This window comes from Cygnus olor, chromosome 4 (genome assembly GCF_009769625.2).
Source record: "Cygnus olor isolate bCygOlo1 chromosome 4, bCygOlo1.pri.v2, whole genome shotgun sequence".
In the NCBI taxonomy this organism is placed as follows: Eukaryota; Metazoa; Chordata; class Aves; order Anseriformes; family Anatidae; genus Cygnus; species Cygnus olor.
Genome location: NC_049172.1, coordinates 46,746,009 through 46,773,023, shown reverse-complemented (window position 1 = coordinate 46,773,023; position 27,015 = coordinate 46,746,009). Strand labels below are relative to the sequence as shown.

The window sequence follows — 27,015 nt, the reverse complement described above, 5'->3', positions numbered from 1 at the left end:
TAAGGCCATCCTTGAATAGGATACTTGAGCACCCTGCTGAAGTACAATAAATTCAAATATGACTGTAAACTGCCTTAGTTTAGCAGCAGGCAGAGGAGAGATTCAAAGTTGATGTCATTCATTTCATTTCCAGAGCGCCACATCAAATATAGGGCTTTGTTCTCCAAAGCTTACAAAGGCTTTCCTTCTAGACACCTCCCTGAGTGCTAGCTGTCCCAGAAACAAATATTTCCCCACAAAACAAAGTGCAGAATAGAGTTCAAACCTGTTTGTCTGTGTCCTGCCTCCTTACAGCTTCAGAAAGGAATAACTGGAGGAACTACAGAGGGGTTCTTGCAAGTCTGAGGCAGAACCATGCTATGCAGAATTGGTTACAGCTAAGAATACCCAGGGGCTCATCAAAACAGAGAGGACTGTATCAAAATCACAGCTGTAGGCTTGTCATTTTAATGCTCGTTAGGAACCATGTGTGGCTGCTGGAAAAAGAGGGCAATGGTGCTGCTATTTAGGGTGGTCACTCTCCTGTACTTAAGGAAAATGAGACATGAAATTCAGGCCACAGATGTCCCGTTGTTCAACAACAACAAAAAACAGACTGTTGAGAAAACCTTATTCTGTAGCTCCTCCACACGCAGTGTTTGTTGTATAACTGCCATGTTGCAGCAGCTAAGCATCTGACTAAAAGTAAAAGTTACGCTGTGCTTTCTACAAACAGTTATTACAAAAGCTACCTCCACAGCAAGCAGCATGAATGCAGCTTATGCTCAGTGCATCAAACACCACCCCACACAGCTTCTGAGGGTTAGCTGAAGGCAAAAGAGCCTCAGAGGCTTTTAGTGAGATCACATCTTATGGCCATTAAGTGAATGGATCCTGTACAGGTTCCATAGCATTTCTCAGTAATGCAAGTTAATCATTTCAGAATACTTCCAAGAGCTGAAGTTATCCAAATAAAGGCTTGTGAACTATCCAATGGGCACTCAAAAGCAAATTCATCCTTGATGTAAACTCATGAATGTACGCTGGGATTCAATTTGGTTAAAAAAAAAAAAAAAGCTTCCTCTTCTGAAAGGGTCACTTGTAGATCGGCTGCTGGTCTGCTCGGTTCTGAGCAGTAGCTATCACATTCCTAAACTGCACATGGAACTGTAAGCACATGGATGTTCATTTGAATACGGTAGGATGTGATCCTGCCTAAAAGAGAAGTCCATGGCTGGATCAAGGCGTTGATGTCCCACGCAGAACATGAGATTCAGCTTCCTTCCACAACAGTTCTGTACTATCTGGCAGCTGTTATAGGCTCTGTCCTTTAGAGGATCCTCTACGTACTCCGCTGTTCTTATCACACCCTGTTCACTGGCTCACTTACAGCTAATGGCACAGCAATGGTACAACACTGGAAGTGTTTAGCTCCTGAACCAGCTAACTGGCATTTGGGTTTTCATCTGAAGTTCTACGTTGTCTGATTTGTCACCTATCTCCACCCCTTGAGCTATTTTGGAGGTTTACAGCCACAGTTTTGTGTTCAAGGAAAGTTCAATCTGTTTCCGGTACAAATTAGCATGTATGTAAATGTCTCAAAACAGTTGTAGAAATCCCTGCCATTTTACCAGCTTCTCAAGGTGGGACTGCTTTTCACCTCATCAACTTCCATCTGCGCAACCTGTCTGTTAATCAGTACTTAAAAGCCCCATCAATCCACACAGGTGGCCAGGATTTCTGTGTGTTTCCCATTAGAAGATTCCTGAAGGCTGATATAAACTGCACTGCCTCCTTTATAAGTAAGTGGTTTAGCATTTGATTCAATTAGAAATGTTTTACAGAAATGGTGTCAGTTTCTGACCTGCAGGTGTCTGAATTAAAAAGAGAATTGTGTTTTGTTAGAATTATTTAAGCTGCAGAAACAATACAGCTATGCAGATAATTACATTAGCATAGAAAAGGCACGTGTCCTTGCAATAAATTAGAAGAAGACAGCCAAATAACTGGATAAAATAAGTCTCACCGCTGCTTATATGCTTTGCAGACTCCACCTCTGTTTATAAATTTTGTCTTGTCACAGGTCTTGACCCTGCTTTATGCAAACATTTATTCCCATAGAAAGTCTGCCTCCTGCATCTTCCACTATCTCTTTAACTTGTCACACACTGGGACCACGTCTGCTTTGACTCACTTTTCATCCTTCATCCTTGCTGCCGCCTCTAAAAGTTCTGGGAATTTGAACTGTACAGCTCCTGCAGCTCTGTAAGTATTTTGCCTACCACATCCTTGGAACATACTGCGGAACAGAGCCGTACCATGCGGTACAGTGCTACGCGCAGGCTAAAACAATGACTCTCCCTTCCAGTACTTTAATGAATTTCACGTTCCAAGAAATTGTGAAAACAATGCACTAGTAACGAGCCATGAGCAACCCAACTGTACATCGACAATTAACAAAATATGCTAAGTGTCAATTCATTTCACAGCATCATTCGATTTTGCTTAGCCCCAGCATGCAGTTCAAAAGTTTTTGGCAGCAAGCAGCACCATAAATCATAACTCTCATGGCATCTGTTCCTCCCCAGAACTGTAGATGGAGTTCGGGATTTGGGGTAGGTCATCAGCACAGCTGGAGTCTTTATTGAACCACCACATCGATTTTCAAGTCTAGAAACCAGAAAATGATATGTGGATGTGTAAAGTATCTGCTTCCTGGTTCGAAGATGAGTGTAGGCACGAAGTGCTGGAGGAAGAGTTTTTTGACAATTTTGATCACACGTGGCAGATGAATAATTTTGAACAAAGGATTTCCAGAGACAGTTCCATTAACTCTGCGTACGGTAGTAAAACAAATGCATCTAACTTGCTTCTCCAGAACCAAGTTCTGAACAGGAAAAATGCTTACCTTTTAAGAACAATCTCATTTGCTATATTTGCATTTGACAAGCCATGAGAAAGATATGCTGACAGTGCAAGATAATCACTTTCACAGTCAGCATGCAAAAATATATTTGCAGCAGTATGAGCTCCTGCTTGTTGCACTCTGAGCCTGCAGCCTGGAGCACTGCCTGTTGATATTCTGCCAGCCAGTCATGTGTACGCTCACTGCAAAATGTGTGCTGCACAATTCAGAAACATGGCAAAAGAGTGCTAAAAAAGCTTTGAATGCTAGTTTACCAGCAAACTCCAAATACTGGCTTTTCTATAGATTTACACCCCTTCACTTTCCTTTCTTTCTGACAGAGAGTTCATCATTTTCTTTAACAATGCCATAAACACAACATAGTAAGCAAACAAGAACTAATTGTGAGGAAAGCAGATTTAGGTCCACGGCAAACTACAAATAGAACTGAAACAGGAGAAGCCATGTTCGCGGTTTGACACAGAGACAACTGTGCCTTTCCTCATACAACGTACCAAGTACCTCTCTCAGTTATATATGACTCCTGCATCAGGAAGAGCTGCACCTCCTTCACTTCCCCCTTTGACCAAGTTGTAGTGGTACACATATGGTACTAGTCAGCCACTCACAACCCTGTAATTGTTGCTGAAGAACATCGGTAATTATTTTAAATGTACTGAAAGGGAAAGAATAGGTGAGGAAAGAAGATGCTACACACGACAGCTAACTTGCAAACAGCATCTGTGAGGGGCCCTGACAGCAAAATAGCACTTAAAAGTAACTTTAGCATGACTCGGATGGATCTGTGCATGAAGGCAAAGCTTTCTGATTATCAGCTGCAACACTAAAGTTGTGTTGGCTGTTTGCTGATTAGGGACTGCCCATACCTTTTGTCTCCCACTAATTGCTAATCAGGGAGTGCCATACACCTGTACAGCTAGCTGGTGCTTGGAGAGCAGCTACATAGGTGGTAGGCAGGAACAAAGCTGCTGGAGTGCAAAGGTTGTTAAGAGGTAGGTACCAGTTTTTGTAGCAGTGTACATAAAAGAGGTGTAGAAAGACTGGGTTAGAGCTGTGTGAAACTGACTGAGGCTGTGGAACAAAGCGCCTGAGTTAGTTCCTTCTCGGGTAAGTTAATACCTTCTTGAGCTTTGTCCCAGCTTGGAGCTGTAAAAAAAGCTTAGAAGAATTTGTAATGAAAACAGTGTTGTACTATTGTTTGGTTTAGTCATTTCCAGCTAGGTTGGGTGAAGGGCCTGTCTGGCTAGACCGAGTCAAGAAGAACCAATTGTAGTAGAGGTCACAGAAGTGGTTGGTTTAATTCCTAATATGACTTTGCTTTGTTTGTTCTGATTGGTTGCATAAGGACTGGGCTTAACCCATGTTTCCGTGTGTTTTTATTTTTATATGAGTCATTTAAAAGTTCTATTGGAAACTCTTTTTTTTCCTCCTATAACTGAAAACTTTTTTTCCACTATTGCTGAGGCAGTGAAAATAAAGTGAAAGTTAAGCAGGAGGTATTTCAGTGGAGCAGTGGGCTAACTTGCTATTTTTCTTCTAGAGACTGAAGTGCTGACTGTTCATAGAGCAGTCGTTTTCCTACTGAGCTGAGTGTTGCAGTGTACAGAAGTGAACATGTGAAATCAGGGTGGTAAGAACTTAGGTCTTATACATTTGGGTATTGCTAAAGATTTCTCTCTCTCTCTCTCTCTTACAAGTTGTTGGTTTCTTCAGCTGAGTAAGAGTTTTCCCCCCTTTATATTGTGGTACAGTTATGCTTTAAGGTTAAAGGCCTGAAGTAGGTCACAAGACCAAATGAAAATAAGTATAGCCTTTGATTTCACCAATTACACCTGAGTAGTCTTAATCGCATTTAAAATATGTGAGTCAGAAACACTCTCCGGAGTCTCTTTAACAAGACTACTCTCTAGACAGGCTGATTTCTCCATGCAGCAGCTAATGGTTAAACTTCTGGAAGTAAATTGCATGTTTCCGAAGTTAAATCTTGAAGTGTTTCAGATAGTGTTACAAGGTCTGTGTCTTCATGATCTTAATTTAATTAATTAAAAAAAGAGGAAAACAGGACACATGGGATCCATATGCAAAGTGAAATTCCATACCAAATCTACAGGATGTTACCGCATCACGTGTCATTACGGTGTTAAAGCAAGCCACATCTTTCCCTGCACGTAACCACACCCCTGTGCAAATTCCTGAGGAAAGCCATGAGGCACTAGATGGAAGGCAATCTAGTCAACATCACTTGAAATGAAGCAAATGCTTTCATAGGAAACACCATTTTGATGCTTCTCTCCAATGAAGTGATGGCGAAGCAACTGCAGCAGTGCTGTACGCAATGGGGACCTACTTCTGTCTGCTGCCAAACATCTGTGCTCTTAACTTGGACTCGCTGCCAATTTCAGCCTACTTCCTGACGGTGCTTGGCACTGCTGCAGACAAAGTGCAACAGGAAAGGACGTGGGGGAAGGATTGCTATCCTGTCCCCCACTGAAATGAAAAAAAAATATTCCTGAGACATATGGTCGTGCATAAAATAACCATCAGAGAGAGCAGCCTGGTGCGGTGTCAGGTTAGTGAGAATATTCTAATTATACAATGTCTAAGCAGTGCCTCATTTGCAGTCGCTGAGTAAACCAAATGTAGATGACAAAACTGCAGGTCGGAAGCGATGCGTATTTTAACAGCATCAGAACCTTTACCCCCAAATTACTAAAAACAACCCCAAGCCCATTACTTATCAAGTAATGTAAATAAGAATTGAGACAAACTGTTATTTTCCATAACAGGAAAGAAGTTGTTTAGGCTCTTTTTTTTTTTTTTTAAAAAAAAAAAAAAAGGAAAATCTGTCTCAAAAACTTATTGCTAAGGAAACACTAGATTTTGGTTGGAGTTGTGCTTCATTTTCAGCAAGTTTTACAGTGCCCCTTATGTAACAGAACTGATAGCCATGCAGGAGAGCTGACAAGTCTCATCCGAATCACAAGGCATGCTTGTGCTCACGAAAAGCGGAGCCGTGTCAGTTAGGTTGCTGGCTTCTCCAGCTCTCTGTTCTCCAGGAGAACATTATAGGGTTGGTAATATGTCAGAGCATGTCAAATTAAGGGCTGCACAGCAGTGAAGGGTAGAGCAGAAAGCGTTCAATTCCAGGCCATTGAGCCCCTTTAACAACTACATGCAGTAATTCCCCAAACTATCTACTCAGTCTCAATCACATGGAAAACAGCACAACGTTAGCTCTCAAGCTTGCACCGAGTGCAGCTTGAATATTAGACCATCCAAGTGGATTAAAGAGGATGACTGATTTAATCAGAGTAATTCTTTTAATGATAACTTGTTGCATTTCTCCTCCCCCCCATCTCCTTAAACATTTAATAGTTGGCTTCCTGGATTCCCGGTGCATAAACTGAGCATATTTTCTTCCTACAGGAAATGATCCAATTACGTCGATGTATAATTGATAATGAGCTGTTTAAGCTGATGTTGCTCTTGAAAGGTCTTCACGGCACGAAGTCCCTTTGCTGGCCCTTCTCCCCTCATGCATAGCTCAATGGTGTAATGTAAGGAAAAAAGCCGGGAGGGGAGCGTTGGTGTGTTCGAAGCAAGGTAAACAAGGGAGGAATTTCAGCTCTAGTCTGCTGAGCCAGCTTGGAGCAAAAGTATTGACTACTTCAAAATAATTTAGTTCCTTATTACTATTCAATAATCAATTTGCTTGCAGTTTTGGCCAGTGAGAGGGGAGCAGTTCAGACAGAAATGGCTCAGTAAATGCTGGTATTACTAGCTCAGTTTAAGAACTGAGGACCAGTAGTAACTCAGGACCACCCCAGCACAAAAGCCAGCACAGAGCAAGGAAGTCCTACTGGTAGCATACTTAGTGCAGAAGGTTTCAGAGGCTGATGAAGCGAGGCTGGAGCATGTTTTTGTAAACTAATTGCAATGGGGTTTACAAACCTAACAGCTCAAAATCATTCTTAAGGTGAAAGAGCTGCTGCCTACTCTCAGTATAGTTGGCTGCCACTTGTTAGACTTTTGCTCTCTTCTCTCCACTGGCTCCAACTCACCCTGTGATGTGTGTCGCTTACCCCCCCAGTGCCTCTGTCTCCCTGTTGATTTTGGGATAGGCTGTGAGGTGTGCAAGGACAGGCCGGCTTCTCACAAAATCTCATCAAAAGCCGGTGTGATCCCTTTTGCTGCTGAAATGTTGAGGTACGAGTGCAGTAACAACACCTGTCACAGCATTCAGTATCTTAAGTGACTAGTCAGGTGTTCAGAGCTGTTGTCTGCCACTGCTGCACGCCCTTTATATAGGGGTCCACTTCGGCCCTACTAGCCTAGCTGTACACAGTCTGCACAACCTAATGGCAGGAATGCATTGTCAGGCAGAGAGATGGGCACAGGAACCATCCAACTGACACAAATCCCCCAGGTATTCAGTAACTATCATTCACTATTCCAGAGGGCTTTTACTGTCTGTTCTTTACAATCAGAGCAGCCTTCCCTCTATTATCAACAAGACTTTTACTGGAAAGAATTTTTACAATTAGGCAGTAAGATTTTTTATAGCGCTGTCTTCTCATACCACTTGAGCAGGAGTCTGCCACTGGGTATGTTAAGAATACGTTTATTTTAAAGGACCCTGGGTACATTACAGCCTTTGTTCAAGTTTTGTGTTCCTAGTATGCTCCTTTTATGGTTCAAAGTAACCCTGTTTTGGTGTTGGAGTTGACATACCACAGACACTGAGATTTCCTCTCTCCCAGGAGAGGTGGGTACATGAATAACCTGAGGAATCTTCACCACATGGGATAAGGTGCCAGGCAGCAAGCGGTGCTACTAATTTCAGTGCCAGCATTTCCACGAAGAACATTTGGTATAAGCACTACTGATAGATGTATTACTCTGTTCTTCCAAGAATCTTTCCTTCCTGTTGTCCTGTCTCTTCATCCATCAGTTACATGGCTAACTGACCTTCTTCCTATTTCTGTCAATACCCTTCCAGTGAAGGGATTTATAGAGCTGAAGGCAGTAGACAAGGTACAGCTGTAAGTGGGTTGTCCAGACAATGAGTACCTTGCTCCATGGTGTCTCCCCACACCTATGCTCAAGTTCAAGACCTAACGAGTCTTTCATTTGGTTACAATATTAACTGCGAATTTCCAATTGTTTTTTTGATCAAGTTACAACTTTGTGTTAAGGACTAGATTTTTTTTTTCTGTGATAGGCTTTGCCAACTTAGAACCAATTTAGCTTCAAATGTGCAGTAAAAATTCTTCTAGCTAATGCAACTGCTCAGCTCATATGCCTTGATTGTTTTTTTTTTTCCACTGTGTTTAAGGGTGGTTGTACCTAAAAATGCCCAATTCAAAACTGAGCACCCACAAAAAGAGATGAACACTTGTATTTCTAATCCCGTTCAGGTAGAATTCTCAATAAATTTTTGTAACAATGCAAGGTAAAACAATTCTAGACAGAAATGTTTTTTAAACTATTTCCTCTCAAGTTCTCCATGTGTCAAGATCCTGTAGTCTTACTAACTAGTTCTTAGGGATTTCTGAAGTACAAAATATATTTTAACTTCCAGCATTAAGTGCTGCCAACTCACTTTAATACAAAAATGTTTTGAAGTCTACTTCTAACTGCCACATACTGTAATAATGTTACTGAAGCGAGCTCCATTAATTTACCTTCTTACAGGCCTTGTCCAGCTCTGCCTGCAGAGACAACCAGACAACTTTCACAAATCGGTAGGACTTGTGTTTGCGTAAGGGGAAGAGGAAGCAGAGATCATTATCTCTTCTTGCTTTTCAGAATGTGGCACACAAAAGCAATTCTGACTTGCCTAGTTGTGTGAACCACAAGCACGGAAACAGGCAAAATATGAAAATATTGCAGGAACAATTGGAAATCAAATGTCATGCTGATTGACAGTGGAGTTCTATGGGGGTATTGCAGTCAGGAACTTCAGCCTGATTTAAAAAAAAAAATAAAATGGGGTAACAATCTTCCAAAGACAAGCCTGCCAGCAGGTATAACGTGCACAACAGAAGCAGGGAAGGCTGACTGTACCACATACTGCCCCTGCATTCAAATACGCAGCCAAATACAGATGGGTTAGGGCAGAGAAGCAGACAGGGTGCTCGAAAACACGTGGAGCTTTCCAGCAAGGGAGCAGAGACCTTTTTGTCCACTGTAAAGCTCCATGTGTTTGATTCAAATGGCAGCAGCATCCTGGCTCCCAGATCCTTAATTTAATCACTTGTTCTCACTGTTCCTATAACTTTCATTTCATAAATGATGAAATAGTTCAAATAAGTGTTCATAACTGCAAAATTTCCTGCTTCTGTGAATAAAGGCATCTTTTGCTCATGTCCTTGACAGAGTCCAATACTGTTCCTGCGTTACAGAGAAGTTAACCTGATGCCTGATACGTTTCACAAATTTTTCTAGGCTGCCAGCCCCACAATTCCCAGTCGCCTTGTGGAAACTGATCCTTCAGAGAAATTTGGAGTGTCTGAGCTATTTAATGAGGACAAAGTCTCCACAGCATTTCTCTCAATAAAGGTTCTGGTTCAGGACTATACATGGCGAGATGCAATTGAGGCACCCTTGAGTTAGCTTGCTTACAGACTGGGTCCTGACCCTGCTAATCTCCTCCCAAAGCTGCTCAGTACCCGTGTGCCTGATAGCTGTAAAGCCAAGTGCATCCTCACCAGCCTCCCCCGAAGCCATTTAGGAAGGTGGTAGTTTGATTATGACAGACTGACTCAGTCCTAACAATGAAAATGGTAACTTCCTGAACGGTTCTTCAAATATAAATTAAACAAACAAACAAAAAGCTTAACCTAAATAATATAGGGGAGGAGAAGGGGAAAAAGAAGTTTTATTGTCTTATATAGTACTGAACTGTCACATGCTGATATAAATTGCGCAGTCTGAAACCCTTTCAGTTCACACTGCTATGGGTTGCTCATGAGGCCATACTCCATGTAATTATCAGCCAAACTGCATCAGTAAACTGCTCCTAATAGCATAATAACTTGCCTTCAGCGTTTTTCTTTTAAGCTCTAGACTTCTACTCAGATTTATTTACTCTGACAATGCTGTTCAGTTACTACTTGATAAAGTTAGATACTAGCAATGCCAGAAGAGCTGGAAACTTCAAAAAACAGACTTAAAGAAGTCTGTGAGGAGTTTTTAATCATTTGTCAGTATTACTTGAAAGAAACGCAACACAATGTGGAGGTGCTTAAATCCTCAAAACTTCACTGGCCTTTTTGTCAGAAGTAAGGTCAAAACACAATACACAAGCTTTCAAGATATGAGCTAGGTTTTCTCTAAATGCTAATCTCCAGCTGTCTTAAACATTAATCCATGGTCATCATTAAACATATTTTGTGCATCTGTCCAAAGAAAATAAATTGTAATAATTTCTTAGACTGCAAGCAACTGCAGAAGCAAAGCAGGTTGTAGTAGATCCTGTAAGATAAAGTTTGTCACCTTTTTTCCACCAGCGAATGAACTGTTCAGCATTCTGTCAATTTACCAGAAGTATAAAAATCAGAGCAGCCAAAAATTTTGCAGCTGAGAGTCCAGTAAAGACAAATGTAGTAGAAGCTCCTCCTACAATTCCTACTGAATGTTTTTTTTTGTTGTAGTTTTGCTTGAGCAATTGCTGGGTCACTGCTATTTCTGTAAACAGTACTTTTTTTTTTAACAAGAAATGTTCAATAACAACGTTAACGGAGGATTCAGAACTGCACCTTTGATGCTGCACTTCAAGCAATACTTCTGCATGTTTGTGACTTGGGTATTTCCTCTTTATCTCTTTTGAAATTATACTTCCCTTTTATGACAGCATGTCTCTTTCAGCCTGTGTTCTTTAGCTAACTTGCAAATTGAAATGGATTTATAATTGTAAATAATAAGGAAAACTGTGACTATTTCATATTTGATTAGATCTTGCTTATCGATTTTATAATGCAATGAGAATGAATTGTCACAATCAGTCAAAACCCTTTCAATGGAAATCGAGTTATAACTACAGCATACTAAACAATCATGGTAATGCAGCCACCATGTGCATTAAAAAAACGGGGAAGAAAAACTATAGGTACTTCCCTCCACACACTGTGGTAAAAACAAGGATGCTGGCAATGTGTCATACTCCAGCTGCTTCCAACAAATACACTTAAAGTGCTTTACTAGAGAAGAGAAAAGGAGAGTCTTAAATGTCATGACAGGAGAATGAAACTCTAGTTAGACTCTGTGCTTTTCAGGAAGCTGGAAACAATATTCAAGCCCCTAAAAGCTCTCAGAAGGTATCACAGCACCAACACTGTTTTTGTGTGATCACTTATCCAAACAAATGAGACTGATGAAGCAAAGACTGTAGCAAGTTGATATATTTCCTATTGGAGAAGTTTTCTCATGCTCCTTTGTTATCAATTACAACATTTTCTATAGACCCAGAAAGCCACAATATAGTCTTTTTAAGGACAGAAATAAGCAGCAAGCTGAATGTTGAAACATCTGTTACAGCTACAATCTGCTAAACAATTCCAGAGTTAAGTCAGTGTAAAGAGCAGGCTATGTTTAAGCTATAGAACAGTTTCCTTTAAGTTTGCTGTTTCTGCACAGTCCCTGTCCTAAACTATTCCCTTAAAAACAAGGTGCTGCAATTAGGTGCATCTTTTCTTGCTCTACAGCCATGATATGCATACATCTGCTACTTTTACACTTGGGATTTTCATGACTGCCAGAAGAAGGTGGACTGAGACTTGTGCAAAAGCCATCTGCCAAACTGACTCTGTCCACAAAAAAAGGACAGTGCTTGAAAGCTCCTGGGAGGAACGAGACAAATAGTCTGAGACTGCCCAGAACCACACTGATGAAAAATAAGGGAAAATGGGACAGTGTGCAGGATGTGCTAACCTTCTGTATATTTTAATTATAGAATTCTCAAGCTGAGCTCTTCAGAAACCTCAAGAAATTGTACTCCTGTTGCCTTCTCAAAGAGCAAGAAGAGTGGAGAAATCCAACTCATTGAAGGGTCCAACCTGCAGGTCAGTGACTCTTGTTTGAAAGGACACTCCAAATGCAGACGTCTTCTTCCTTTACCTAGTTCTACCTTGACAAATGCATTTTGAAATTTAGTACCATTGGAAATTTATTTGCTTAATGAATTGGGACTAAATATTTTGCTCTTATAGATAAGTCTTTCTCTGGTGGCTTCAAATGTTGCATTGCTTTGCACTAGCAGAAGAACTGATTTGTGTAAGTATTTAAAATGGCATAGATTGAGATTTTAAAAAAGGAGTACCACATGGGGTGTATATCATTTCAGGAAAATAAATGTCACTGCATGAAAAGGTTGATTATCTCTCTTTAGAATGTGCAAGGAAGCTTCTCAAATTACATTTATTTTAAGCAATGAGAAGGAAAAGAAGTTGTTTCATGATGCCGTTAACTTCCACAAAAAAAAAACACACTATTCAAGGGAAGTGATAAATTCATGACTGCATAATATCCTGTATGTGAGTAGTATCCTTCATTTATTTAAAATAGAAAAAAAAAGAAGGAAAAGGAAATGAATTATAACTCTCAGAAAAAGGGTTTCATTGTTGGTTTTGACTTGGCAGTAAGCTTTTTTCCTTTTTTGCTGCTTATGTGCAGCAGCAGCACGCTTAACCTTGCATAAGGCACGCGACCTTTAGTTGAAGTACAAGGCAAATAAATTAGGTCCTTTCAACCTCAGGTGTCTGCTTTAAACGCAGCTACAATACTGTCCAGCCCCTGACCACAAACAAAATGTTCCTCTTGCTTTGATTCTTGCTTGCAAATCAGAGTAAGCAGTTGAAGGGCCCCATCTCACTGATGGAAGTTTCTCATGGCATGTTAGGAGGAACTGAAAGTCTCGTTACTTACAAGAAAAACAAGCAATTAATGTCAAGGCTAACGTATATATTTAGAATGCTTCTCAGTATACCAAGATTTGTGCAATATATATTTGTCACTCATTCTTAATAACTTTAACCAGTTGTTCTCAACTCTGTTGGAGTAAAAGTCTCAATTTGTTTCAGATTAAGCCTGTAGCAGCCATTCCTCAATGCATCCTCCTCAAACCCACTCTACTTTACAGAGCTGGGAGCTCTCAAACTCTATATGAGGTCTGAGCATGAAAAATTGCAGGAGCAGCAGGCAATGTTTACTTACACAACTGCATTTCTGTGTGTAGAGCACAATATATTGGTATTACACATTTAGGAACCAATTCTGCCTGGAAGAGCAAGTGGAAGTGGAGAGTATCCTATTATCTTGAGGAAATGTTCAACTTATTGCCTGATACTCACAGAATTGATGATCCCCTTAAGTGCTTGGAATCCTCCAGTGACAGGGAAGACTTGCTCTTTTGTGTCAGCAATTTTTTCAAGCTTTGGAGAGAAAACACATAGAAACACATGAATCACTTGGTAAATGAAGCTCTTTAAATGATTTTTCAGCCTTAAAATATAAACAGATGTACAAAAAAATACACCTTTCATAACTCTGCAAAGAGAAGGAAAAATCTGGGTTCCATCTCCATTGAAGAAGCTACCCATGTTTTTTCTAAATGGGAGGATCTGCGAGAACCTACTGCAGATAACAAAATGGTGTAGTAGCTATCCATCATGTCAAACAACGACAGTAAAAAAAAGCTTTTAGGGCCTGTATTTCGGCAGTAATTCTACATCTCTTTCCAAAGTTACTTTCTCTCTTCGCTCTGCCTTACGTTAAAAAGCCTTTCTACGTGCCTTTATTATAGTAAAGCATCTCTTGTACACTGCTCCTTTAAGTCACGTTCACACTACAGAAGTAGCTACAGGGATGATTAGGACAGTTTTGCCAGAGAATGGCAGATCTGGAAGAGCTTTTAGTTGGTGAAAGATATCAATCCTTTTTTTTTTTAAATTTCTTTTCTTTTATCCTTTTCATAAGGTTGTTACATGTTCTGCTTAAAGCTTGTCTATAGCTATGCAGTTAATGCAAGCTGTAGCCTAATCTGGTTAGTGTCTTAATGGAAGATTTTACCTCTGTCCCTTGCAGCAGGCAGATATGAGGTAGCGAGGGTATTTCTGGCAGGTTTTTTCTGCACCAGAAGTGCCACCCACACGTTCTGTTCATGCCTGTATACGCATTTGAGTGTCTGCTTCCTGAGCCAGAGAAAATATTGTACTGCCTAATGTAAGTAAAATCTATTTATGTATTATTTAACATGAAACACGTAAAACCCTGTAACAAGGTATGGCCTACTAATCTAAAATAGTAACGTTCTTACCTGTTGTTGCACAAAATCGAGGACGCCAACACAGTAAACTCTAGCCCCCAGATTTCTGGATATCTTTGCCTGCCGGGGAACAGAAGAGAGGATTAAGTATTTTTTCATTCAAAGGGCAACGCAAGCTCTTCAGAATACAACGTGTATTTTCACCTAGTGCTCACCTCCTTCTCTGCATACAAGGGAATCTGGCCATCTAGCTTGCCATCTGTCAATGCAATGATGATACTAGAAAACCTTGATGCTCCTTGCTTCTTAATTTGCTCATTGGCCTGAAAATAAAAAAATATTTATCAAACTTAACATTATATGTGAACTTTTAACCAAGATGTCTCTTCTAAACTAACTTGGCGTTTGAAACAACATGCTGCTTATCTTCAAACCCATCTCTTCCGACGATCCTCTGCCTTCCTTTTACACCTTACTAACAAGGAAATCATTTGTCACTATGTTACAGTTAGTAGCGAGTGCATCTCTGAAGTGCCAGGGTCAGTAACTGATCAGTTCTTGAAAAAATTTGATTCCTTCAGAATGGATGCTTTGAGTTTGGAAGCTCACATTTCTTTAAATCCACCATAAGGTTTTCTCTGCTACCTGCAGATTTTAAATGTCAGTCAGTAGGTTCCAAGATATAAGAAGAGTGGCTTACCATTACCATTTTTTAAACAGCAACAAACTTCTGTTTGCCTAGCTTTTCAGCCCACAGATCATAATTACAATCTTGGCTCTACAGGCCTAAAGGAAGAAAGTAAGTTTCTATCCATAACCATGAAAGCTTAGATCCTCACCTTATTCTTTACCATCAGGGCTTGAGACTTTCAGCAAAATGACCAAGTGTACTTTCACTGTTTATCTCAAGAAAATATAAGTGGTTCAAAAAAATGCCAATTGTTTCTAAAATTCTGATCTGTGCTGTTAATTGTCAATGAGCACCTTCTTTAGAAGGCACTGCTATATGTGCAGCCTGACAAAGCTGTGTGTATTTACCATGTACCTGGTATTCTGTGTCAGCTGTTCGATCCAGAAAAAACAAACACTCTCTGGTGCAAAGGATCAAACCAAGGAAATTGCATATGGCAAATTCCTGCAATGGCTGGTCTGCCTCCTGCATGGGATCTGCTTAGTGTCCGGGCAGTCCCAGGACCGCAAGAGAGCCAGAAAGATTTGAGTGTAACTCACCAGAACATAAAATCAATCCATTTGTGTTACAGATTGTGTTACCCAAAGGGTGAGAACAGAGGATGTTTTGATTGCAAGAGGATGAGTACAACCTACCTGTTTTAATCCTTCATGAATGTATGTGTCACCTGCTGGTTTCACCTCCTCCAAATCCTTAAGACCTTGCTTGATTTTCTCTCTGAAAACAAAAAGGTTAAAGATTTCAGCATTGATTTACAGTGGGAAAAGATGTTACTTTATTGATGGAAAAAATTAGCATTTGTCGTAAACGAAGCCTGAAATTAAAATCTGTAAAACATGGCATTTAGCTATGTGTGGAGGCAGATCTTATATTCACAACAGAAGCAGCACTGTGCTAACAGTTAGTTTAAACCTAAATAACAGAACATGCCTCAGTGAGTCAAAGAGCTGGATTCAGGTAAAATGTTTCAGAGTAGATGCCACAAAGAAGTGACCAAGCCTCAGCATTAAAATGGCCCAACAGAAATTTTGTTTTATTAAGTTTACTTTGTTCAATTAAACTGACTTCACTTCTGATCACGCTGCAATTAGAAAAGGAAATCCCTTAAAATAGCAGTCATATTTCTAGTTAAATCATCCTGGTCAGTCTGTGGCTATTTAGTAGGGTAGGAGAGAACTGCAATAATTAAACTCTTCTGCCTTAAAAAATCAGTATCCATAGGCAAAAGCAGCATTTGTGGGGCACCTCTTTTATCTAAGGAAAGGGAGTAGCAGTAAGGATAGTGTTAAAGATTTTTTCCAACTAAATCTGGAAGTTCTTAATTCTTAAACAAAGTTCCAGTGAACCCCCAGAAAGTTGCCCTAGGGAAAAACAAAAAAACAAAAAAAAGCACTAAGTAAAGACATGTCATGTGGGGCAGAACATATAGAATAAATATAGGTGACAATGAGGAAATAAGCAGGGGTGAGGAGACAGAGGGAAAATACATTGCAGGATGCATTAAAGCTTTCCTTAAGGCAAACAAAATGAGAAAGAATGCATATGCCGCTCTGCCTGAATGCCACCCACTAGGCATTTGTTCCGCTGATGGGGTTCCTCTATGTTTAGAAGCTCTGTTCCAAAGTACAATCCGTAGCTGCAATAAGCTCCCAATCACAGGATCAACTGATACAATTAAAAATAAAAATAAAAAATGTCGCATTGAATGTATGGAGAAGAACAAGTTATGTAAGATAATACAATCTGTTTGATCCAAATATTTTATATTCAGCATCTATAGAAACAACTTGAAACTGATTATGTATGAACGCAGATTATAAACCACATACTTAGTGCTTGCCAGGATGAGTGACAGCACATCACAGGCGTTAGCGTTCTGCTGCCAAGAAACAAGCAGCAACTCAAGTCCCAGTTTTCTGAAACAGATTTCATTTTGCAAAAATAGCTTTTGTACAATCAGTTCAGTTTTATTTATCTAAAATGTCTTGTGACCCAGCCACACAGAAATCTCTGGTGTTTCCAGGCCTCTGCCTACAAGGAGTTCCAGGAAAATCTTTGGCAGCAACAGCTTTTTTAGCTGCAACTTAATCAGTCACCATCCCTTTTGGGGCACGTGTTACCAGATCAGCCCAGCCAGACACAGGGAAGCTCCACCCCTGCTTTGGGGGGGGTCAAGTAGGAGCAAGCCCTGCTCCAGCTGTCACAAGGTGAAAGCAGCACTTGCGGCCCAAGCAGACGCCCCCCAACAAGCATCAAGAGAGATCAGTCAAGTCCCACCAAAACTCACACCCAGGAGGTTTAGAGGGCGGGCACAGGAGCTCATCTCTGCCTGAATCCCTGCAGTAACAGGACCCTCTACTCAGCCAGTTGTAGTACTTCGAAGCCCTCTTTCTTGCTCTGCAGTGCTCTCAGAACTCTCCTCTCCCTAGTTTCGGTAATGAGTTGTCATAGCCACAAAACTCTGCAGAGAAGGTCTGGTTTTATATGAAGCTCATCTGTACTGAAATAACAGAACCATGACCTCAGCCTGGGTGTCTGGACACCACTGCACTACAATTCAATAATGGTAATAAAGGCTGGATTGCCTTTGGCTTCGTGGTTTAAGTCAGACAAGGGAGGGAGGTAGAAAAGGCAAAACAAAATCAGCAACTTGCAGCCTGTCTGTGTTTGGGCTGAACAATCACAATTTTAATATCTCTTCCCCATTCGGCATATGTGCTGCATCACACCTCTGTCTTTTAGAAAAGGCACATTTAATTTGTTTTACATACCCTGTCTGTTCTCTCTTACAAACTTTGCAGCTACTTCAGATAATGCATCTAGTAGCAGGCGGGCAAATGCAACCATGGCTATAAGCACTTTGTCATTTTGATCCGAGGGTTCTTTCGGATTATCTTGTGAACTTGTGTGAGCAGGGGCTGCGCGTAAGAGCCCAGCCCAGCTGAACTCAGGAGAGGTGCCAGGTTGAGCCGTGCCCTTTGGGGACCTCTGCTGTGCTCTGTCTCGGCAAGCAGGACCTCATGCCAGCATTACACACTCCAGCTGGAGAGGCTTTGTTTGCTGCGTGGGAGGCTGTGCCAACTCCTCTGGGAGGCACGTGGGCCTGTCTACAAACACCGCTCCCTGCCTGGGCCAAAGTCTACAGCGAACTCGTCTCCCACCTTCCGTGCCCCAAGACAGGGTGCTGCAGAACTACACTTTGAAGTTAAACCAGACCATTTAGTAAAGAGAGATTACAAAGCAGCCCAGCTTTGCAAACAAAGAAATCAATTTCATGTAAATTAAAACATAGCAACCTTCCCTTACCTGAGCATGCTCCGGAATTCAGATTTACTTAAATACTACGGAGAGCTAGATACAACAATAATAATTACTCTGCTTCAAAACATGGACTTCAAGACATGGACATATATGCTTCAAAACATGCATGTGCTTTGAGTAGAAGACAGACAGGCACCAACTTTCCTGTACTTTATATAAAGAGCAAGAACACAGTCTCTGTAAATGGCTCTACTTTGGCAAGCTTCTTGCACCAAAGCACAGGGTTTGCTCTCGTGACCAAGACTGAATGTGCCTAAGTATCTTGCTAGGTTACGGGATGTTCATACTCATCTTGTCTGTGAGCAGCAAAGGAATATTCAGTGAACTCCATCAGGACAAGCATGGTAAGGTGCAGTTGGTAATGCATCAGGTACTTAAGGGTCCGATTTTTGCACCTTCAGAATATAATCTTTATCTCCAACAGAATCAGCACAGCTACTTCTGGCCATGGACACCAGTTAAGTGCTGCAGAATCGGGCTTACAGATACCTGAAATTCTGCTGGCCAGCATACAGCTGGCTAGAAGAGAATGCAGAAGACATTGACATTTGCAAGTGTAACTGCTTTTCTGAGCAGCTCCCTTTTTAAAAGTGGTAGCATAGCTGAGCCCCAAATGTGAACACACAAATCTTTGTTCACCGGTCTGTATACAGTTTCCAGTCAAACTTCACTGGGGAAATGAGCATCTCTACAACAGTAGTTTCCATTTGGGTGTTACTTTTATTCCAAGTATTTGTCACAGCATTGTGTGTACTGTGGTTATCAGTGACTTCTCTTTGCACAGTTATTCACATAATCCCAAAAAATGTTTGGCAATGCAGGGGCGTTAGCACTGTGGTGTGGGTTTCTTTATATCCACAGCTTTATTATATAGGAAAAAGCAGCAATCACTTTGTGCAAACAATTAGAATGCTTTGGCTTTTTAAACAAAAAAGACCTCTCTACTTTGAACTAACTGCTGGGAATGAGTTGAGGTTTCACAAATTTCTAATTGGTGAATTAGCAAGTGAGTGAGGGGAAAAACATCCCAGCAAAGCTAAAATGCATGTAAACTAACAAGGCTGGAGCATCCCATAATCACGCACACCCATCCCTGATACCGCACTGTACTTAGCCTGCTCACCTCCTGTTCAGAACAATGAGAATTAAAATTGTAAGTCATTTTTAACTGTTGACTTCTTCAATATTTAAAATAACAGCTGTTCCAGCTCTATCTATCCGTTCTTTCTTATGTAGATAGAGTCAGGTCACAGTTATTGCTGTCTCCCCTCCACCTTCCTTTTAATTCCTCCTAAACATGCGCAAAACAATTGGCAAACGTTGTATTTAAGAAAAGTCCTAAAGAGGAACCCACAAGAGCATAAATGGGTTCTTTCTACGCTTTAAACTAGGTTTCCGAGAAAAACTTGGTTCTTTCCACAGCCTGAAGCATGCCACGGGCACGCAACGATAAAAAAGGCACTTGTGCTCCTGTGGCACAATTCCAGAGCTCTGCTCAAGTGCTCTGTGTGGTATCAATGCTGACTCTGAGTTTGATAAGGAATAGACTACTGACAGCGATTAAGAGCCTATTGAAATCAAGAGAAAGGGTCTCACTGACTTCAGCAGTCCTTGGAACAGGCTTAAATGTCCTCTTCTGACCTCTCTCAAGCCATCTGGTAAAATGGCTTATAACCTTGTCTCTCCCTGCAGAGAGCAGCTCCAGCATCCAAGTGCAGGCCGGGGCGTGAGCACTTAGCTCTTCTCAAGTCAGACCACTTTTTGAAGTGCTTGAACAGGTAGGGGCTTAGAACTGTGTCCTCAGACAGCCTACTTCTAGAATGTCAGCCTCCTTTTCTATAGGGCGAGACATTTCTCTGTTGCCAAGGTCACTTCTCTTCAGTGTTGTACTTGCTATTATGTATCCTTTACTAAAAAAACAAAACACCACCAACCTGAATGAAAATGACAGATCATGTTTTGTATCAGTTGCACTAAAGGAAACAGAACGGAAGGACTAGCTCACTTCCGCCCTGCCACAGTTCATTAATATGATTTGTAAATGATTTATCCAAATGTTCCAAATCCAAAAAGTTGTTCATAGCGCTTGGCTTCTGGACAGAAGGGAGACAGTTAGGGTGTGTTGTTTTGCCAGGGCTGAAAGGATTTCTGAAGGACCCAGGTGATTTGAGGGCACTGCAACTGTCCTCTGCTGAAAGAAGGGATCCCACAATATGGTTTCCAGTTCCTGTGGTTTCAGTAGTTAATTTTGCAACAATCTCTCCTCTACCTGATTTTTTTTGCTGCTGTTTCCCCATCACCTATCCCTGACCTGTAATAGCTGCTAATCATCACTTCCTCTTGAAATCAGAGCGAGTAGCCTTGCATTCCATTGCCCTTAAAAACATCAACAGAAAGGAAGAGCTCAGGTACCTCAAGACATGCCCATGGTGTCACAAAGATCTCTAACCTTTCAAGTGGCACAAACTCTACCATCTAAAACTTTTTTTGAAGTCATGGTTAGAACATACACAATATGAGATAATGGGAAACATTAATTTACTATTGTGTGCTTTACCTGGACATAAACACTGAAAACTTTTATCTAAAGACCTTGCTTTACAAAAGTACAAGCAAAAATAATTTCTCCTGTTGTGTCAAGGAAGGTGCAGAGTCATGCAAGAGATGAAAAACCAGCAACTCATAGTTGGTGTGCAAAGCAGCAGCAGAATTCACATCAAGAATTTTTCTCATCCCCCTCCTTTTCCCTTTTACTAGGCTCTCCATTGAGATGTTCACAAAGTTAAATCCATCTCTACACCGAGGCCACGTGACTGACCACCACTTAAAGGTATCGGTTATTGTTCAGTATCTGTTACTGTTCCTCTGATTTAATAAGAGCCCTTGGTGGGGAGAGGGAGAGGGGAATTAAAAAAGCAGTGCACTAACCTGTCTCCAGTTAATGGCATAATGACTTGTGCCTGGGAGGAAAACACGATAAACGATAATCTCATCTTGGGGCTTTTAAAAGGGGAAAGAGAAGAAAAAAAAACAAGAGTTTAGACAAATGAAATGTACACATGCACAGCATTCCATTCATGTACACATTTATTACTATCGTCTTTATCCTCTAACTTCCACAGAACACACTTTAGAACTAGAAAACAAGAATGAGAAAGGAATTGAAGGGTTTCTGCCCATCTCACTTTCTTTTCCAGGCATGCATTGAGAATGAAGTAGCAGAGTTAGAATTATTTTTCTTTTCTTCCTGACTGAACTCCAAATCAACACATGCTGAACTTACGAGTTAAGAACTCGTGTGACCCAACTGAATGTGAAATTCATAGATTGTTTTCTACCAAAGTATAAAAGGTGTGTTTTCATCATCACTCACTGGTGTAAAAATGAGTTAGGGCCTTGCGCTCACAGTGCGCTCTTGCTCCGGGGCAGTAAACATGGACACATGACAAGTTAGTTACCCCTTCTTAAAGTTTGATCTCAACACAAAGTATATTTCCAACTACGCTTTTAGGTCATAAAATCACCAGAATCAAAGCAGCAGTACTGTCTGGCTTTTTCAGCTCTAGTGAAGTGGCATGACAAACTCTGTCAGAATTAGTATGTTTGTCTCTGACACAGAGTTGTGCCACTTGTGATCAACCTCTGTAAAATCATCCAGGGAAATGTCATTGTACAAAGCAATACTGTATGAAATTACTTTTAATAAGGAATTATATCTTTTTTTTTTTTGAGAAGCCCACCTGTCTCTTAGTAAGATTAAGAGGAGTTAACTCCAACTATCAGTGGAAAAATACATCTCTTAAGAACTGATGTTCTGGAAGGCCAAGACAGTAACTTTCCTACGGTAAGTTTGAACATCTGTCCTACCTGCCTCGAATTTTTATTCAAGGCAAGATATTTGGTAAATTTTATAATTCATGATATATGTGTATCAGCACTGATTTATTGGGTTAATATTAGTAAAGACAACAGTTGTAAAGATAAATGACTATACATTTTCAGTTATTTTGTATCAGTGATGCAACTTAAAATTACTGACATCATGGAAATAAAAGTTCTGGGAAAACCTTTGGCCACACAGAACTTGGATTTAAGATCCAGTCTTGTAGTCTATTAAGGTACCGAACATAAAAAAAAAAATAAAAATCTGAGATGCTCTAAATGCAATTATAATCTAAGTTGTGGGTTTATCAGTTGTTTTAGTTGCCACAAGCAGCTGCCAAACAAACAGCTGAAATCCCCACCTCTGAATTAGATCACTATCTATCTAGCCCAAGCAATGCGAGACTTCCCTCTTTGAGATGCAACCCTCTATAAGTAAAAACCTCAAAGTTAGCACTTAACTAACTTGAACTGTCCTCTAACTAACCATGAATCTGTCCTCTTCTCAAGACACCCCATTTCTGTTTTGTGTTCCCAGCACTTGGACTCCGGGATGATGGAGGAGGGCAGGAACAGAGCTATTACTGAAACACGCATGCAACAGACGAGCCAAACTGGTGAGCAGATGCACACAGGTCACACAGCTGTGAATTAATTCTTCAGGTGAAAACTTTAGCTGCGGACCGAAGCAACCTGCTACCGAATGGTTCCTTATGGTTCTGCCCACACCTGTTCTCTTCAATTTAAGAAAGGGCAGGGTCGACTCTGTACCCTGTTTAAAAGTGTACTGAGGCCTGAAGGGGGCACAAAGGCCATATCAGCCCTCAGAGGGCACAGTATGAACTGCTCAGGCTCCCACAAGAGCTAAACGATGGATGGTCCTGTTGTGAAGGCTTAATGCCATGTAAGGTTGAGCGTGCAGCAGCCAGACACCAGGTCAGATGCACTTAGGTTAGGTTGTCTGTCTCTGCACTGTTAACACTCCTTCAGTGTGTAAGGTCAGCACAGTAACTTACCAACTAAATTATTTTAGATAATTCAGCCAGACCACTACACAACAACTGTTGCAGAGGGCATTCTAATTTGGCTGCAAAAGATGGTGAATGGAAGGATTTACACCAGACAAGCACCACTCATTTAGTGGGGACAAATGTATTTTTCAGTTCTTGTTGAAAAAGAAGTGGTGCTACAGTGTCCCCAGGCTCTCTTCTTTTTCTTATAAACTTTACAAAATAACTTTCAGAAGCTCATGTGAGCCATTTGTTTAACATAAAACTTGCTTTACAGGTGATGGATGTAGGCACTGTATTAAATTATGCAAGCCTATTTGTATCCCCTTATTATTAGCACGCCAAGATTATAAGTGCTTGCTGAATTTCTTTTTCCAGAGCAAAAACTGCCACATCTGTCTCTGTATTTTTGGAGGTTTTCTTTGTGTCACTCTTTTTTTTTTTAAAGCAGGATGCTACATCCCAGTCACCCTCAGCTGTTTGTACAGTTAGCCACTGTTTACAACAGCCATTTCTGCAGCACCACTACTTGCCAGACAGTACTGCGAGCCAGTTAAACATAAAGTTGATTACATGTACTTATGACACATACACCGTTACCAAGGCACAAACTTCCTGTATATTTTTCTGAGCTTGAAAGATACTTCCCCATTTTTCACCTGCACCACACATTTACATACACACAGAGGTGTAATCAGATTGCCATCTTTATCTAGATCTCTAAAAGCAGTATACATGAAATGCTGTATGAGGAGTATCTTCCTGTGGTTCTGTGAAAAATATGTATGAGAAGCATTTCCCTGTGGTTCAGGGAAAAATAAGAGCGGAAAAAGAGGAATTCACCCCTAAAAGTACTTTGAGAGACTTAAGTGTTTAAAGATGCTTACTATTGCCTTTTTACTGAGTTCCAAACATGAGAAAATTAAGGGAAAGTTTCCAATATTTTCTCGCAATCAGGGCATTAGAAGCCAAACTCTTAACATGTTTGTGAGAGGGATTTACCGAGCTTACAAAAACGTGGGCTTTCTCAAGCTATCCCAGAATTAGAGATACAGCAAGGAACAAAACGCACCTCACAAATCTTTCCGTCAGTTGATGCACAAAATCAAATATCTCGTGCCAGTTCTGTGCTACGCTCCCAGACCTGGAAAGAAAACCAGAAGCGTGTGAGTCGTAGGCCTGAGTTACGGAAGGGGGGGGAGGAAGGGGGCATTTCCAGCGAGACCCAGCCCCCCAGGACTGTTTGCTCCCCGCAGGACCCCCCGGAGGTTCCCGGGGGCGGTTTTGGGGCCGTTTCCCGGCGGGGCAGCGAGCAGCAGCCGAGCCCGGCCGCCGCAAACTTCCCCGCCACAACCACCACCGCCGGCAGCTGCCGCGGGGGAGGGGCGGCAGCTGCCCAAAAAACGGCCACCGCCGGCACTTTTTTACTCAGAAAACGCCTTTTTACCTCACAAAAACAAAAATTAAAAAAAAAATAAAAAACACAACGCTGCCCACTCGCCGCTGCGGCGACCGTTAGCCCGGTGCGGCGGCCGTTGAGCGCGGTGCGGGGACCGTTAGCACGATGAGGCGAGCCCCGTGTGGGGACCGTTAGCGCCGTGTGCGGACCGTTAGTCCGGCCGGGGCGGCGAGCCCCGGGTGGGGGCCGTTAGCCCGGTGAGGCGACCGTTAGCCCCGCGTGGCGGCCGTTCGCCGCCCCCTCAGCCCCCGCGCAGCCCTTACTTGTCCAGCACGAAGTACATGTCGAAGGCGCCGTGGCACGACGGCTGCTCCGGGGCCGGGGCGGCGGCGGCGGGCGGCAGCGGGAGCAGCAGCAGCAGCAGCAACAGCGGCGGCAGCGAGAGCGGCGGAGGCGGCGTTGGCAGCACGGGCCCCGCCATGGGGCCTCGGGGCGGCGGCGAGGGGACGCGGGGGCCCGGCGCGGCCGTGCTGCCGCTCAGCGGGCGCGGGCGCTGCTCGAGTGGCCGCCCCTCGCCCGCCGCCGCCGCTCGCCCGGCCCGGCCCGGCCCGGCCCTTCCCCGCTCGTCAGCGGCGGCGCCTGAGGCGGGGGCCGGGGCCGGGCGGGCTCGGCCCGCCTCCCTCGCCGCCCCCCCCCGGCCCCGTTGGCCACCCGCAGCCCCGACCAGGGCGACCCGGCTCCGCCACAGGCGCCTCCCCGCCTGACGGGGTGCCAGCCCGGCTCGGTCGTGCCGTGCCCTCCCCTCAGCCGCTGCCCTGCCTGGGTTTCCGTCCCGCCGGCTTTCTGAGGCAAGTTTGAGAGCCGCCGAGAGCCGAGCGAGGCGATTGCGACACGCCACGGGGCTTGGAGTCCCCGCGGGCGGTGCAAACTCAGAAGCGAGGCACAGCCGGGGCTCCCCGAGCCTGGCGTGCTGCCCGCCGACAGCCCCCTGAACGCTGGGACTGCAGCCTGTGCGAGCCTGCCGCCCTCTGAGCAGACTGAACCACCAGCCTCCTCACGTTGCGTCTTTTTAAACTATTGTTATTATTTTTAGATCACTACTTCCCTTTGTAAGCACTCATCCTAGCGTTCTTTGCCAGTTCAAAGACCACTCAAGTTCTTTTTTTCCCCCGAATCAACCAAAAGCTGTTCCAAGTCGTGTTACATCCATGCGCGTTAACCATTTTCTCGTTTCAGAAACCACCTCCAATGGACCCAAACTGTTGCTCTGGGACTGCGCACGTGGTAACCACCAAACTGCACCGCTTCACAATAGACTTCGCCATGCTAAATATAGAGCAAGCATTTGGTTTGAAGCATAAGCTGGATCCTTCGCAGTGAACATGAGGCACTGTAGAAAGCGTCACTTTATGCTGCAAGAATATTATCTCTTCAGAGTTTGCCATCTGGGGCCTCAGGTTTTCGCAGGAAGTTCAAATATGCTTTATAATCTTAAAATATTATCTGAAGGCTAAAAAGATGCGTGAATTCTCTCTGATGAAAAATTCTAGCCACGAGCTGCATAGACCAAAATTATCTCCCAAGTTAAAAATAAATGTCTAGCCTCTAGTTCTTTGTTTCCTGTACGGAGTTTTTGCCACAAGCACTATGTGACGAGTGATTGACAGGATTTCAAATAAAGTTGGTTATTTTGTTCACCATTTTGTTTTAACAGCATCTGATCCGAGTGGCTTTCATTTCCAGTGGGCTGCATTCACAGCTACGGTGCAGGGAAGCTGAAGGTGCGGGGCTCTCCAGCACCAGAGAACTCAGGAGACTTCAGGTTTAGGGCTGGCTGGGCGTTCTTCCTCACCATGCGTTAAGCTATGTTTTTCTAGCCAAGTAATATGTCCTAGAGCTCTCAGATTTACCAAAAATGTGTCTTCTGCCATGATATCAATCATGGGAGCAATAAATCAGTAAGGCTGTCCAACTGTGGCAAGATAAAACATGGGTCAGAGGTGCCCAATGCCTTACAAGAAAATACAAGTTTCCTTCAGAATTGGACAGTCTCCTGAAACAAATGGCTTGTGGTGGAACTGGCCACAGGGTGAGCAGTTTACCAAGACAAAAATCCCCAGAAATTACCTTTTTCTGCCCCATCCTCTGCCAAATGAATTATTCAGGAATCAATATGAGTTTGTGACTGGCAGTAAGCTGTCACGTCATTGTGGCTTTTATTAAATTAATGTTTTATGGGGTTGCAGGAGGCCTGGTACGCAGGGAACACAGATGGGACCGGGGGGAATTAGCCTCTTCAGATGTGTAAGAGGGGTGCTGCAGCCGAGTGCACCTGGCCTGCATTTCAGGGCTGCTGGGAGTGCACCCGAGCGTGACTGTGACCTCGAGCTGCATCCCTATTAGAGAAGCACATTGTACTGCAAGCTTCTGTGACAGGACCTCTGGCTTTACTGCGGGTATAAAGGCTGGCACGCAGCTTGGGAGAATCCAGCTGGCTTGCTGGGTGAGAAAAACTTGCAGTGTGGTGGACTGATATTTGTTATC

At 42.6% G+C, this 27,015-nt stretch overlaps 1 protein-coding gene and 2 long non-coding RNA genes across 5 annotated transcripts in view; 2 read left to right on the top strand and 1 right to left on the bottom strand.

The window, feature by feature from the left end:
* The window catches only part of LOC121070058, a 40,276-nt gene extending 16,140 nt beyond the window's left edge, over window positions 1-24,136 (top strand). The window contains exons 4-8 of one of the 2 annotated variants that reach the window (XR_005819867.1): window positions 295-11,967; window positions 12,115-12,178; window positions 20,938-21,010; window positions 21,916-22,024; window positions 22,601-24,136. This is a non-coding gene — a long non-coding RNA (uncharacterized LOC121070058). The remainder of the gene's footprint in view (window positions 1-294; window positions 11,968-12,114; window positions 12,179-20,937; window positions 21,011-21,915; window positions 22,025-22,600) is intronic. The other variant, XR_005819866.1, reaches the window with a different exon arrangement.
* The window catches only part of ANTXR2 (ANTXR cell adhesion molecule 2), a 112,683-nt gene extending 86,893 nt beyond the window's left edge, over window positions 1-25,790 (bottom strand). Inside the window, exons 1-8 of one of the 2 annotated variants that reach the window (XM_040556671.1) lie at window positions 25,708-25,790; window positions 24,795-24,969; window positions 24,145-24,216; window positions 21,109-21,180; window positions 15,495-15,576; window positions 14,384-14,491; window positions 14,220-14,288; window positions 13,255-13,335 (exon numbers count right to left, since the gene is read on the bottom strand). In XM_040556671.1, the coding sequence (XP_040412605.1) occupies window positions 13,255-13,335; window positions 14,220-14,288; window positions 14,384-14,491; window positions 15,495-15,576; window positions 21,109-21,180; window positions 24,145-24,216; window positions 24,795-24,952 (642 nt within the window). In that variant the 5' untranslated portion in view covers window positions 24,953-24,969; window positions 25,708-25,790. Of the gene's footprint in view, window positions 1-13,254; window positions 13,336-14,219; window positions 14,289-14,383; window positions 14,492-15,494; window positions 15,577-21,108; window positions 21,181-24,144; window positions 24,217-24,794; window positions 25,059-25,707 lie in introns of those variants that run through there. The other variant, XM_040556670.1, reaches the window with a different exon arrangement.
* Window positions 25,326-26,165, top strand: LOC121070060. The gene is made up of 2 exons (XR_005819870.1): window positions 25,326-25,580; window positions 25,708-26,165. It is a non-coding gene; the product is annotated as an uncharacterized LOC121070060 (long non-coding RNA).
* Window positions 26,166-27,015: the final 850 nt, after the last annotated feature.